Source organism: Verticillium alfalfae, genomic scaffold (assembly GCF_000150825.1).
Source record: "Verticillium alfalfae VaMs.102 supercont1.12 genomic scaffold, whole genome shotgun sequence".
Classification (NCBI taxonomy): Eukaryota; Fungi; Ascomycota; class Sordariomycetes; order Glomerellales; family Plectosphaerellaceae; genus Verticillium; species Verticillium alfalfae.
The window spans coordinates 687,560-699,686 of record NW_003315027.1 but is presented as its reverse complement, the minus strand read 5'-3'; the positions used below and the strand labels follow the sequence as shown (position 1 = coordinate 699,686).

General features: G+C 56.9%; 5 protein-coding genes across 5 annotated transcripts; 3 read left to right on the top strand and 2 right to left on the bottom strand.

Annotated features, from left to right (window-relative positions):
* Nucleotides 1–3,660: 3,660 nt before the first annotated feature.
* On the top strand, nucleotides 3,661–4,732 carry VDBG_08449 (conserved hypothetical protein; the record flags this gene model as incomplete). Its single annotated transcript, XM_003001358.1, has 2 exons — nucleotides 3,661–3,983; nucleotides 4,042–4,732. 2 exons carry the CDS (start codon nucleotides 3,661–3,663, stop codon nucleotides 4,730–4,732), a joined length of 1,014 nt encoding a protein of 337 aa, XP_003001404.1.
* A 625-nt stretch (nucleotides 4,733–5,357) lies between these two features.
* Nucleotides 5,358–7,595, bottom strand: VDBG_08448 (predicted protein; the record flags this gene model as incomplete). The annotated part of the gene is made up of 4 exons (XM_003001357.1): nucleotides 5,358–6,464; nucleotides 6,661–6,758; nucleotides 6,815–7,095; nucleotides 7,150–7,595. 4 exons carry the CDS (start codon nucleotides 7,593–7,595, stop codon nucleotides 5,358–5,360), a joined length of 1,932 nt encoding a protein of 643 aa, XP_003001403.1.
* A 305-nt stretch (nucleotides 7,596–7,900) lies between these two features.
* Nucleotides 7,901–9,104, bottom strand: VDBG_08447 (3-beta hydroxysteroid dehydrogenase/isomerase family protein; the record flags this gene model as incomplete). Its single annotated transcript, XM_003001356.1, has 3 exons — nucleotides 7,901–8,671; nucleotides 8,799–9,039; nucleotides 9,091–9,104. 3 exons carry the CDS (start codon nucleotides 9,102–9,104, stop codon nucleotides 7,901–7,903), a joined length of 1,026 nt encoding a protein of 341 aa, XP_003001402.1.
* Nucleotides 9,105–9,815: 711 nt separating this feature from the next.
* On the top strand, nucleotides 9,816–10,277 carry VDBG_08446 (predicted protein; the record flags this gene model as incomplete). The annotated part of the gene is made up of 1 exon (XM_003001355.1): nucleotides 9,816–10,277. The coding sequence occupies one exon, from the start codon at nucleotides 9,816–9,818 to the stop codon at nucleotides 10,275–10,277; it is 462 nt and encodes a 153-aa protein (XP_003001401.1).
* A 296-nt stretch (nucleotides 10,278–10,573) lies between these two features.
* On the top strand, nucleotides 10,574–11,499 carry VDBG_08445 (pyrroline-5-carboxylate reductase; the record flags this gene model as incomplete). The annotated part of the gene is made up of 3 exons (XM_003001354.1): nucleotides 10,574–10,948; nucleotides 11,073–11,127; nucleotides 11,195–11,499. 3 exons carry the CDS (start codon nucleotides 10,574–10,576, stop codon nucleotides 11,497–11,499), a joined length of 735 nt encoding a protein of 244 aa, XP_003001400.1.
* Between the last annotated feature and the right edge of the window lie 628 nt (nucleotides 11,500–12,127).

Genomic DNA, 12,127 nt, shown 5'->3' with positions numbered 1-12,127 from the left:
CAAGCGTTCGCCATCGGCGGTGCCAGCGCCTCCGAAGCAACAGCAAATGGAACCCACCGAAACCGAGCGTCCCTCCAACCCTGTGCCGCAAAGACATGACGGCTGTTGAGCTCCTGCTCGGCCTTTGAGCGCCAGCTCCTGGAACTGGACGACCTTGCTGCCTTTATGGGCGGCGGTGTATGAGGTCCTTTAATCTTGTTCTTTCTCGTTTTTGTTTCGACGTTGTCTTACATGATCACATGAGTGTTAGGATGGATGGAGATGGGCCGTGACGAGGGGGGTGAGTGTGCTCAGTTGGGAATGTGGGAAGCGTAATCGTATCGGCGCCCGGAGTCACATGGTCGTTAGGTAGCTAGGAGGCGTTGCCGACATATCGCCGCATGCATATACCCTGTTCACAGTTGCGTGTCGCCTGAGGTTCGTGATGCCGCCGTTGTGATTTGTTGTCTGTGGGACGCGAGAAAGCAAACGACTTGATCGCTGTCCCAACGTCAGGCTAGGCACTGTCTCCCTGCTTTTGAAAAGGCCTCGCAGTGTTTCTACAGTCCCTCGTTGCTAACGTGGCTGGAACAGGATCATCCCAAAAGTATGTCCTTGCCCTGTCATAGGGTTGCCGCGTCTCGATAAGCCGATGAAGCAAGGCGTTAGAGTGAAAAGCTTCGGTTGCCCGAGGCTTGATGGCGTATGCACTTGAAAGGGGCCATCTTGCACACACGGTCTGGGTTGTTGCAGTGCTGCCATGGTTCATCTGACGATAGAGCCCGTCTCTTTCCTCGCCAAGTCACGTCTGTCGATGCAAGCACATACTCGGACATCTCTGTGCTCGGCGGCAGGCGATCTACGGGCCGACGGGTCCTCAAGACTACGGGGCCGGCCTCCACCTTCTCCGGTAGCTTGGCCGCGCCGCAGATGGGGGAAGACGAAGGCGATGGCAGCGGCGAGGACGGACCAGGCAGAGCATGCGAGATACGCTGTGTCCGTTGTCTGGCGATCTCGTCTTTCTGGTTTGATCGTGACGTGATGATGACGGGCGCTGCGTCTTGTGGAACCCGAAGTACGGCGCTGCGTCATCTGCGTACGTTTTGCTTTGCCCTGAAGGTTGGGAGATGTGCTCCTGATGATGTGCTCCTGCTTCGAGGCAACACTGTGTGATGGATGTGTCGCGTGTGGGACATTTCGTCTCCATCTTTCTCTGCCTGCTGGGCGATCGATTGTCTTGCGTTTCCCCTGCGCGCTCCCTCGCATGGTCAAACGCGCTAGCGAAGGGGATTCTTGACGATTGACACCGCGATCCGGTACGATTAAGCTTTCTCTGTTCGGGGGAGGTTACGGGATGCTGGAGTGGCGATCGCTGCCAAGTTCCATTGAACTTTCATTGAATGGATGGCAATTATGGACGAGGCGGCGCTCCGTGGTGTTTTGTAACTGAAGTTTGGAAGCGAGCAAGTGCAGAAATGTGCACGCTTCCACGCAACGCAGCAGTACTCCTCCTTCTTCGGACAGGTTGGCTGCTGCTTTCGCGAGCAAGACGGCCCGTTTCGAATCAGGCGAAGCTTGCGCTGGATCGCCTAAGGAAGGCCGCAAGCACCTGGGACGACGGCAGCACACTGTCATCCCGAGCTCTGCGAGCGACAGAAGGCCACAGCCGTGGACTGCCAGCGTAGACAACCCCGGCGACACGCAACAGACGATAACGACCCCCTTTTGGGGAAATTAGGGGGGTGGAGTGAGAGGTGCCATGATCATCACGGTCAGATTGCAAGTTGATCTCTGAGGGGCGGGCCTCGAGGGTGGAGGCAACCCAGAGCCAAGACGGCATGTCTCGTTTGCCAAGGCTCCGTGCCACTGTCATGGCAGAGTGTTTGCTGGGTCCCAAGATGGATGGAGCGCCCATCCGGGAGCGCGGACATGGCCAGAGACACTGTGTGCGTCCTGAATGAACATGGGAGAAAAGGAGGGTTTTGGGGGAGTATGATGGGCGGTACTGTGATTGGGCGATAAGAGGGACGCTCTCGGGTCGCTGGCGATTGGTCGAAGGCGGATGTGGTATCTTTCTTGGTATCTCTCGGTATCTAGGCGCTGCTCTCGATATCTTGGCTGTGCTTGGGTATGGCCGGGTAGGTGGGCAGAGAGACGAAGCATCTCCATGGTATGCGTTTCCCTCACGCAGTCCGCCTATTTGCGGCCACTAAATGCCTTGAACTGAACACGCCGACAAACTGCCAGACATCACGAAATGCCCGACACCAAGGCCCCACGTGCGGGACCCTCTGACGCTGCCGAACACGCGGCGTGGCGTGCCTCCATCCTCCGCAAGCCAGGGCAATGCCGAGCCCCCCCCGTGGAACAACGGGCCAGGCAAAGATTTCGAGCCCAGGCTGGCCCCCTGTCGCTTCACCTCCTATCGCGACAAGGATCGAGGCATGCGACGGGCACGGTGCACGGGATACAGAGATAGCGATTATTCCCCAGTGGGCAGCCCCCTGGCCCGGCTTCCAAGGTGCAGTGGGGGGGGATGCGATGCGGCGGCGCTGTGCAGGGGATGTACAGGGGGGCTTTCGCTTGGATAGGGAAAAGAGTATTGGAGCACGTTGGGCTGTTGGAGCCATCATGCTGACCTCACCTCATCACGCCCAAGCCGGCTATCGAGTGTGTTTGGAGGCCCAACCCGGCGTCGAGGGGCGAGAATGGGATTCTGAGGCGACGGTACAACGGGAGACTGTCAACGTGTCACCGTGTCTTTGGCATCGACAGCAGAGGCACGTGCTCTGTATGTTCTCGCAGAAAAATGAGTATCATGCCCCGCGCCATGGGAACCCGCTGAGATAAGTACCGACGGGAAGCCATCGCAAACCGTCAACGGCTCTGGGAGATGGATGTCCGCTCCCCTGAAAATGTGGATCGCAGTTGGACAGGGTACCATGACATCGTTCGACAGGGTGAGGCCATACAGGAAAACAACATGTGGAAACACAGAACAAGCAACAGATTGAAACACCGCGACGGTTGGGGAGACACAGATCTCTTTCTTTTCTCTTTTCTTTCCCTCGCCGCTAGCCCCCGGCACGGTGACGAAACAACATCTTCTCATAGCCCTGCTGGCTGACCGTCATCTTGGCCCCCCCCGCCGGCCAAGAACCAACAGACGCAGAAGACGAAGCGGATACAGCGGGCCTCAACCAAGAAGAACGGCGACCGTTGTTTTCAGAGCAAGCTACCGACCTACCTTGCCTTTCTTAGCTCATGATCCACGATTAGTGTCACTGCTTTTCTGGTACTGTGCAGGGTATCTGGTCCGAATCAACCAACGTCAGGAGTAGAAGTTCCCATGGATCCGCCCCCTGGCCCTTATCAGTTTGCTGGTCCTCCACAGCATCCGCCCGCGTACATCGTTCTCTCTGCGCCCGCCTTGGTTCAACTCGTCTTATCTGTTTGCTTCTTGTCTTTCTTGGCCTGCCTCGTCCCCCTTTCTTTTTTCTTCTCTCTTCCTCCGTCTCCTCTGGACTCGTGTCGCTTGATCGTCTTTCACATCGTCAACAGAGAAGAGGCAGAGTCCACATCGTTGACCCCGCCGTTACCCAAGGCTGCCTTCCTGGCTCGCCATCCACTCTCTTATCACCAGATTCTCCATAGGCGCCTCACCCCAGGAGCATGTCCATCATGTCGAAGCTCAATCTCAACACAGCCGCTGTTGAGTCTTACCTCGGAAACCGCCGCATCCAGAAGATCGTCACCATCGTTTTCGCCATTGGCCTGACCGCCGTGTTTGGTCTCTTCCTCAGCCTGCACGGCGCACCTTCGACCGCCCGCATCAAGGAGATTGCAAAGACCATCAATGACAAGGCCCACGGCGGGCACAAGGGCCCACGCATCGCCGCATGCCATGCCGACGACAACAGCGACACGCTGAATCACACGCTGGCCGATGCTTTCTTGAATGCTACGGATGTGAAGTACGCCCACCTGCGGGACGATAAATTCACGTATGTCTGCCCTCCTGTCACATACCCAGGAACTCGTGATGTATCTGACACGCACCAGCATCGCCATGCAGACGTACCGTCGCCCCAAGGAGCTCAACGAGACCCTGCACGTGCTCCTCAAGGACCCCATCCCCTCGCTCCACGAAATCGTCATCATCTGGAACAACCTCGACCAGGCGCCGCCGCAGAACTACACCTCGGCGCACGGCGTGCCCGTCCGCTACCGCGCCTCGCCGCGCAACTCGCTCAACCAGAAGCTCCTGCCGGACCCCTCGTTCGCGACGCAGGCCGTGCTTCTCTTCGACGATTCCGACGTCTACTACTACCCGCGCGACCTCGAGTTCGCCTTCCAAGCCTGGCGCCGCTTCGGCCGCCGCGGCCTCACCGGCGCCATGGGCCGCTGCACCGGCGTCGGCAAGAACGGCGAGTGGCAGTACCGCATGTGCGCGCGGGGCGCCGACGCCTACAGCATGATCATCACGAACCTCGCCTTCGTCCACGTTGCCCTTCCTCCGAGTACTACTCGTCCGACGACCCCACCATGGCCATGGATCCGCGAGCACGTCGACGACAACCTCAACTGCGAGGACATTGCCATGAACTACGTCACCCCAGATGCTGACGCGCGAGCCCCCGGCTGCTCGTCCGGGGCCCACAAGGCCTTTTTTCAACGCCCGAAGCCCGCCCCGGGCAACCAGAAAGGGCCCCGGCCCACTTTTGGCCGCCCCGCAGCCCTCTGCATCCAATAAGTTTTCCCGAGGCCCTTTGGTTGCATTGGTTTTGCTCCAGGAAGACGGGCCACATCGAGATCGGCCCAAAGCATGTCCTTTGGCAAGGCCCCTTGGAGATGCTGTAATAATGTACGAAATCTGTTTTCATTTCCGGGGCCCTAGGAACTTCGGCTGCTTGCGGTCAAAAATTGGTGGTTAGCATGGGGCGTTGGGGGCGTTTTTCTGCTGGGGTTACCTCCGGGTGGCAATGTGTAATTCATCCGTGGTGTATATTATACCGGTTGCTTCCGTATCAAAATCTTTACATCTCGTATAGCCTGGCGAACTTTTGAATCTCTCTTGCCTCGTCGTATTCATCGTGTAATAAGCGACACGAAGGTAGCCATAACACACCAGTCACGAACGGTATAATATCAGACATGGCAAGTTGTTAGGGCTCGAATCATTGTCGATTCGGAATGTCTGGTTAGGCGTCGCATCTCATTATCTGCCTTGAAAATAATTCTTTCTGAGTTGATCGTTATGAGAGATGCCACGTCACTGCTGGGTTAGATGGCAAGCCGGCATCGCGTGTTTTGCCTCGGAAGGCTAGGAGTCATCCGCTCATCGATATGAGAATCAGGTCAGAAGTATCATTCTTCCGTCAGTCATCCACCCAGGCGCCTGGGATCGGGAGAGGCATTTCATCAATCATCTCCCAAAAGTCGCCAGCAAGCTCTTCGACATCCATGTCCCATATCAGGTCCCAGTCCTCCGGCCGCGGGCCGTATCGAAGCTCGAGTAGCTTTGGCTCCGCAAGCGTCGTAGGTTCGGTCCATCCGACGCCTTCCCCAAACTTGAACCACTCAACGTGAGCCTTCCACCGATTACCAAGTTGCCCTGATTCTTGCAGAAGCAGGTTTTCCCGGAGGCCATGCCGGCATAAGTCGAAACCTGACTCGTCTAGTATTCTGGCCCAATCCCGAGCCTGGGTCCTCATGCCAGATACTTGGCGGTCATATTTCCATTTCTGGGACAAAACTTGACCATGGGGTGCATGACTCGATGAGAAGAAATAACTTCCTCGTAGAAACAATACAAAGGGAGTTTCCTTCACGTTCCACCCACTACCTACCCTATAATTAAACAAACTATCGCCGTCATCGTTCGTGATACTGCACAAGATGCCATCTCTGAGGAGATGGATGTCATCACTGGCCTGAATGGTCTCGGAGACCAGCTTTCGAGCTTCTGGACCTCTCACATCAGCATCTGTCGCCATGGAAGTCATACCGTACCAGAGAGATACACCATGAAGGAACGACACTCCTCTTTCAATCGACGAACGCACATCGACTGCTTTGATCCTCTCGTTCTCTGGTCCGAGGCGAAGTGCGAGCCTCATGTGGTTGGCGTGGAAATGACTCATGACCCTGTAAATACTGCTTAACCGCTCGCCCGGATTTTGACCATCATCGATCGTGTGACCAAATTTCATCCCCATGGTAACGATGTCGTTGAATCCGTCCCGACATAGTCTTTCTACGAACCAGCACAATTGGATCTGCGTGGAGAAGTGGTTGATGTCCCACATATCGACGACGCCGAGAAATTGGTTTATGAACGCATCGTGATCCTGCGCTGACCTTCTGGGAAACCGATAAACGATCATGTGCAGGGCGGAATAACCCGTGTCGTTCAGGGCGAATGCATCAACCCCCATAGTGACAAGCGCCTTGACTACCTCGATGCTGCATCCCATGGCTGCTGCCTTCAATATGACGTTAGCGAAACCAGTATCTCGATTCATTGGTTGTGTTGTAACGAACATGCAAAAGAGTCAAGCCGTTGTCTGTACGATCAAACGGTGAAGCAAGGCCCTTATTGAACATTTTCCGCAGAAGTTCGAGTTCTCCATCATATGCGTACTCGAACACAAGACTCGAATCCGGTCGTATGTTCCACACCTGCAGATTGGTCTGCCAGCCAGCGGCTGATTTTGACACCTGGTACTCCCATGCTTTGCAGAACAGCCAGCTGGGCAGCTGAACGTGGATGGCGTAGCCTAGTTATATTTATCAGATATTGCTTCTGGATTGTAGGCTGCAGCGTACTACTCACGACTGTGAGGCGCAGACTGATAGGCATCATCAACCTCGCTCTCGTCGTCTAGCGTCTCGTAAGAGAAGCGCCCGAACGGGCCAGCCTTGGGAAATGGTCGGGGTTTCCAAATTGACAAAGATCGGCTCTTTGACATTGAGTCGGGACCAGCCTTCCAAAGTATGGACTTTTCATCCCGGGCGGCACCAGCTGATGCTGTCGAGACATGGGCATTCGTATATCCCTGTGTGAGCAGCATTTTCGTCTCATGGGCCAGTTTGATGTTTGTCTTCACAAGTTCTCTGTATCTCACTTCAGTAGACCATCTTCGCCAATAGCCACTCAGAGGCACTCACTGTGTGCAGAACGACTGTGCTATGCCCAAGTTGAGGATGGCATCTCGCATTCGCTGCTCATACTGCGCCAGGGTGCTCTTGCTGAGGACGACCATGAGCTTTGCCTTGGTCCTTCTAGAGAAACCCCTCGCGGCATTCACATCGAACGTCAAATCGTCAACAAGTCGCGTAAACTGGTTCAACGTCTGGCGACAGTAATGTGTGCTTTTTTTGAGCATTTCATCGTCGGCTGAGGATAGAAACAAGGTCTCATCATTGCAGTTCCTTTCTAGGCTCCAGAGAATATGGTCGAGGCCTTCGATCTGCGTCATGAGCTCTTCTATGGCTCTTGGAACATCCTTGACGTCGTTCCAGAGTTGTCGTAGGCGGATTATACCGCGGACGGAGCCGGCGGTCGCTTCGGCGAACGCGAGGCTGCCAGACACGATACCGATGACCTCCGCCATGACGGAGATGTCGTGGAATTTCTGATCGAATCAAAGAACAGCGTCGGAGACGTTGCTTCATCTATGAAGACTCTGTACGCGATGAACAATTGTTCGTCGGAAGGACGTAGATGAAATACAGTAGAGGTAAGAGAGCAGAGGAAGGGCGAGACGAGTCAGCATCGACTGCGAGAGCATCCAGCATTTATTGGTAAGGCATCAGCGGGCTGGACAGCCCACTCGTATGACCCGACATGTCGATTCGCAGCGTGTCTGCATGCACGTTGGTGCACTTGTCACGGAACACAACCCTCCCAGAAACCATGTCACGCCTTCGCATCCATCTCATAGGCCTGCCTGACCAGATCGACAACCGTCTGCCTGAAGCTGCGGTACTCCAGCCCCAACGCCTCAGCAGCCGTCTGCCCATCGAGACCATGTGACTCGTCAATGCTCTGCGCCTCGACCTGCACCTTGCCCTTCGCCCAGTCGAATTCATCGACCATGATCGCGGCCGCCTTGCCGTAGGAGAACCGCTCCGCCGCCGCAGGCACAAGCCTCTTCCCGGCGACTTCAGGCCTCAGCACGGCCTCGACGTGCGCACGCGCCAGGTCCCGCACGTCGATCCAGAACGGCACCCTCGCGACGGGAAGCGGCGACTCGCCCATGGCAATCCTCCACAGCATGGCGTTCGACTCGTTGAGCCTGTCGACGCCCGCGACGGGGTGCACGACGGGCCCGAACGTCATGGGCGGGCACAACGTCACGAGGGAAAAGGCGGGATGACGCGCCGCGACAAAGTCCCAGGCGGCGCGCTCGGCGAAGAGCTTGGAGCCGCGGTAGGCGAGGAAGGCGGGGGCGGCGGGGGCGGCGGGGGCGGCGGCTTCGGCGTAGGTGAGCGGGTTCCAGTCGTCGCCGGTGTAGGTGAAGTAGGGGGGTGCCGCGCGGTTGGCGTCCATGACGGAGGCGAAGGAGGACGTCAGGACGAGGCGGGTGATGTTCGGGTTCGAGGCGGCGGCGGCGAGGATGGCCTTGACGCCGGCTATGGCGGGCAGGATGAGCTCCTTTTCGTTGTCCTTGGTGTCGTAGCTGAAGGGCTGGGACGGTCAGCGTTTCGTTCTGGAGAGGAAGCAGGAGAGCCGCTGCAAAAAAAAAAAAAAAAAAAAAAGAAAAGAAAAAAAAGAAGGATGCTCGTAGGCTCGAACTTGGTGAAGAAACACGCACACTGGCGACATGAACCACGGCATCGACGTCTCTGACGGCTTCGGCGAAGTCACCGCCTTCCGCAAAGTCTGCCACCTGCACAAAGTCGAGCTTCGACGCGTACTGCGGTCGGGACTGCATCATGAGATGGCCCTTGGCCAAAGATCGCGTGGCACCCCTGACGCGAAGCCCTCTGGATAAGAGGACGTCGACGATATGGGCGCCAATGAAGCCTGTGGCCCCCGTGACGAGAATGTACTGCCTGGGTTATGTTAGTCGTGGGCTGCAGCAATGAGGGCAGGGGGCATAGTACGGTGGTGTGGCCATGATGATTTTATTCAATGAATGATGAATTTGAGACCAGCACGAGGTGATGCCATATTGTAAATAGGTACCTACGTTCACTGATGACTTGGAGAGTGCAGCATCATGGGTGCTGCGGGGCGGAGCTCGCTGCGGGGCAACTACAGGCGATGCGGGGGAGGAAGACAATGGAAGACCAAATCATCTTGGCAGCACACATCATCGAGTGAATGTATCAATGTCTATGTTTGTGGTAAAGCTAGGAGAAAGCAGACATCCCCATTCCAACACAATGTTCCTTTTCTGGAAACTTCAAGGGGGAGGAGGAAGCTTACTACCTCCTTAGATTATTATCTACCATGCCTGTTCCCAAGCTTAAGATGGCTGGCTTAACTGAAGCAGAGATAAACTGGAGTAGAGGTAGATAGATAGGTATTATTCAGGATGTGGACTTTTTCCCTCTTTGTTTACCTGTTGACAGCGACACGTCAGGGTGAATGCGTTAGACAGCGTGACGCAGAAGTCGCCATCTGCCGTCGCTCCTGCCTTTCTTTGCAAGGGCGGCTGCGAGACACATCGTTCGTGCCTGCTTTGCAACGATGTATGCCACGCCCCCTCACACCTTCCTGCATCACCACACACGAAGCGTCACGGCCGACTGAGGTGGTTTGATCAAAATCTGATTGATCTTGTCTATTCAATCAACAGAGAATTCAGTCCCACCCAATTCATCACATGGCGCCCCCTCCGTTCGGCTGGGCTTCCCTGCCGACGGAGATCAAGCTCATCATCTGGCAATACTGTATCGGCACCAAGCTCCGTCTCACCAGACGAAAGATCCTTTTCGAGCTACACGATCTTGTTCGTCACCACCGTTCTGCTGAAGCCTCGCCCCCACAGCAAAGCCCCAACGTCAGCGACGGGGCTGCAGTGAATGGATGCTTCTGCCCTGGTGGAGGCGACACAATGACCGACAAGAAGATGCTCGGTATCGTCACCAGTGTACGCAACCCCGTGTCCGACAGCTTTTTCGACCTTGACTACACGCCGGATCCCACGAGCGGTTCGACGACAATAAGCACACAACTTCCCTTCGATCGCCAAGCCCAGCTCGATGTCGGCGAATATCACGCCAAGCTCCAGCCCTTTGTGACAAGTTCGTCGTCCGATGTGTTCAGAAGAGACGCAACTCAATGATGCTCGTCGCAGTGCAATGGCAGCAAACCAGTCAGAGGCCTCACCGAACGATCCTCGGTGGACGAAGGCGGCCCTCGGTGACGCAAGCGAAGAGGGTCGGCTTGTGGGGCCGATGACGGCACGCAGCCCACGCTGCCCCGCGTCGCGTCGCCCCCAGAAGTCGGACCAAACTTCAAATACCAAATTACCCCTCAACGCCAGTCACACTATACTACCTGCCTACCTTAAGGTGCCCATTGCTTGCTTCTCACCCCACACAAGATACCCATCACCGCGACCCCTACACACATCCCACAATGGCGCCCGACCTCCAGTCCAGCAAGATCGCCTTCATCGGCGGCGGCAACATGGCGGCCGCCATCATCGGCGGTCTCCTGGCCAAGTCCATCTCGAAGCAGCACATCACCGTCGCCGAGCCCTGGGAGGTCAACCGCGACAAGATGGCCGCCCTCGGCGTCAACACGACGACCTCCAACGCCGACGCCTTTGCCGACGCCGACATTGCCCTGCTCGCCGTCAAGCCCCAGGTCGCCAAGGGCGTGTGTGAGGAGCTCGCCGCCGCCGTCGCCGGCCGCGACCGCCTGCCCGTCGTCGTGTCCATCGCCGCCGGCATCACCCTCGACGCCCTGCAGAAGTGGCTCACGCTGCCCGACGGCAGGGTGCCCCACGTGGTGCGCGTCATGCCCAACACGCCCGCGCTCGTCGGCGAGGGCGCCTCGGGCCTCTTCGCCGGGAGCGACGTCACCGAGGCAGAGAGGCAACTGACCGAAGTCGCTCATGGCGAGCGTCAGCAAGGCGACCGAGTGGGTGGACAAGGAGGAGCTCATTGACGTCGTCACCGGCCTCTCTGGTGAGTCACCCTTTTCCTCTCCTACCTAGGCAACATGTTGTCCTGGACCGCGCGCTGACCATCGCAGGCTCCGGCCCCGCCTACTTCTTCGCCATGGTCGAGCACCTCATCGCCAGCGCCGTCGGTCTCGGCCTGTCCCCCGAGCAGGCCAAGCGCCTCGCCGCCCAGACGTGCCTTGGCGCCGGCAAGATGCTCGTCGAGTCCCCCGAGGCGCCGAGCCAGCTGCGCAAGAACGTCACGAGCCCGAACGGCACCACGCACGCCGGTCTGCAGAGCTTCGAGGCCTCGGGCTTTGCCGATGTCGTCGACAAGGCCGTCAAGGCTGCGACGGCGCGAGGCGAGGAGCTCGGCAAGACGCTAGGCAACCAGTGAGCTGGCGTGGTGGTTGGGGTTGTGTGTGTTCACTGTAGACGATGTAGAAAAGCAAAATAGACGATACGACAACCATAATGTGGGGCTATCTTGTGTGTGCCGGAGGACGATTGACAGGGTCGAGAGGACGCGCGAGATCGGTCGAGCTACCCAGACATGTTTCACGTGGTGAACGCCGAGAGGGATGGAATGCTCTGTTTGTTACACGAGACACCAGAGGAACCAGGGCATCCTGGGCTGTGTCTACGTAGCGTAGCATACAGAATCTGACCTCGATCAATTCAGCACACGCTCATGGTTAGCCACACATTCATTTCATGGCTTACCCGATACACCATTATCTCCAGCGCCCTGCCCGCCCCTTATTCAGCCTTGAGCGCTTTCGCCGACTGGATACTATGCATCCGACTGCCGTTGGTCACATGCCAGAAAGCTCAGAAGTGGTTTTCACATCGATCAGAAATCTGCATGTCAGCACAATGCAGAATGCAGTGCAGAAGAGAGGCCGCCCCACGATCAGGACTGCGGCTGAGGATACATGGGCCAGTGTCACCAAATGTGGTGGCGTCTCACCACGTCTCCAAGGCTCAGCTATAATGCCGCCCTTATCCTGAGCTGACCGCTCTAG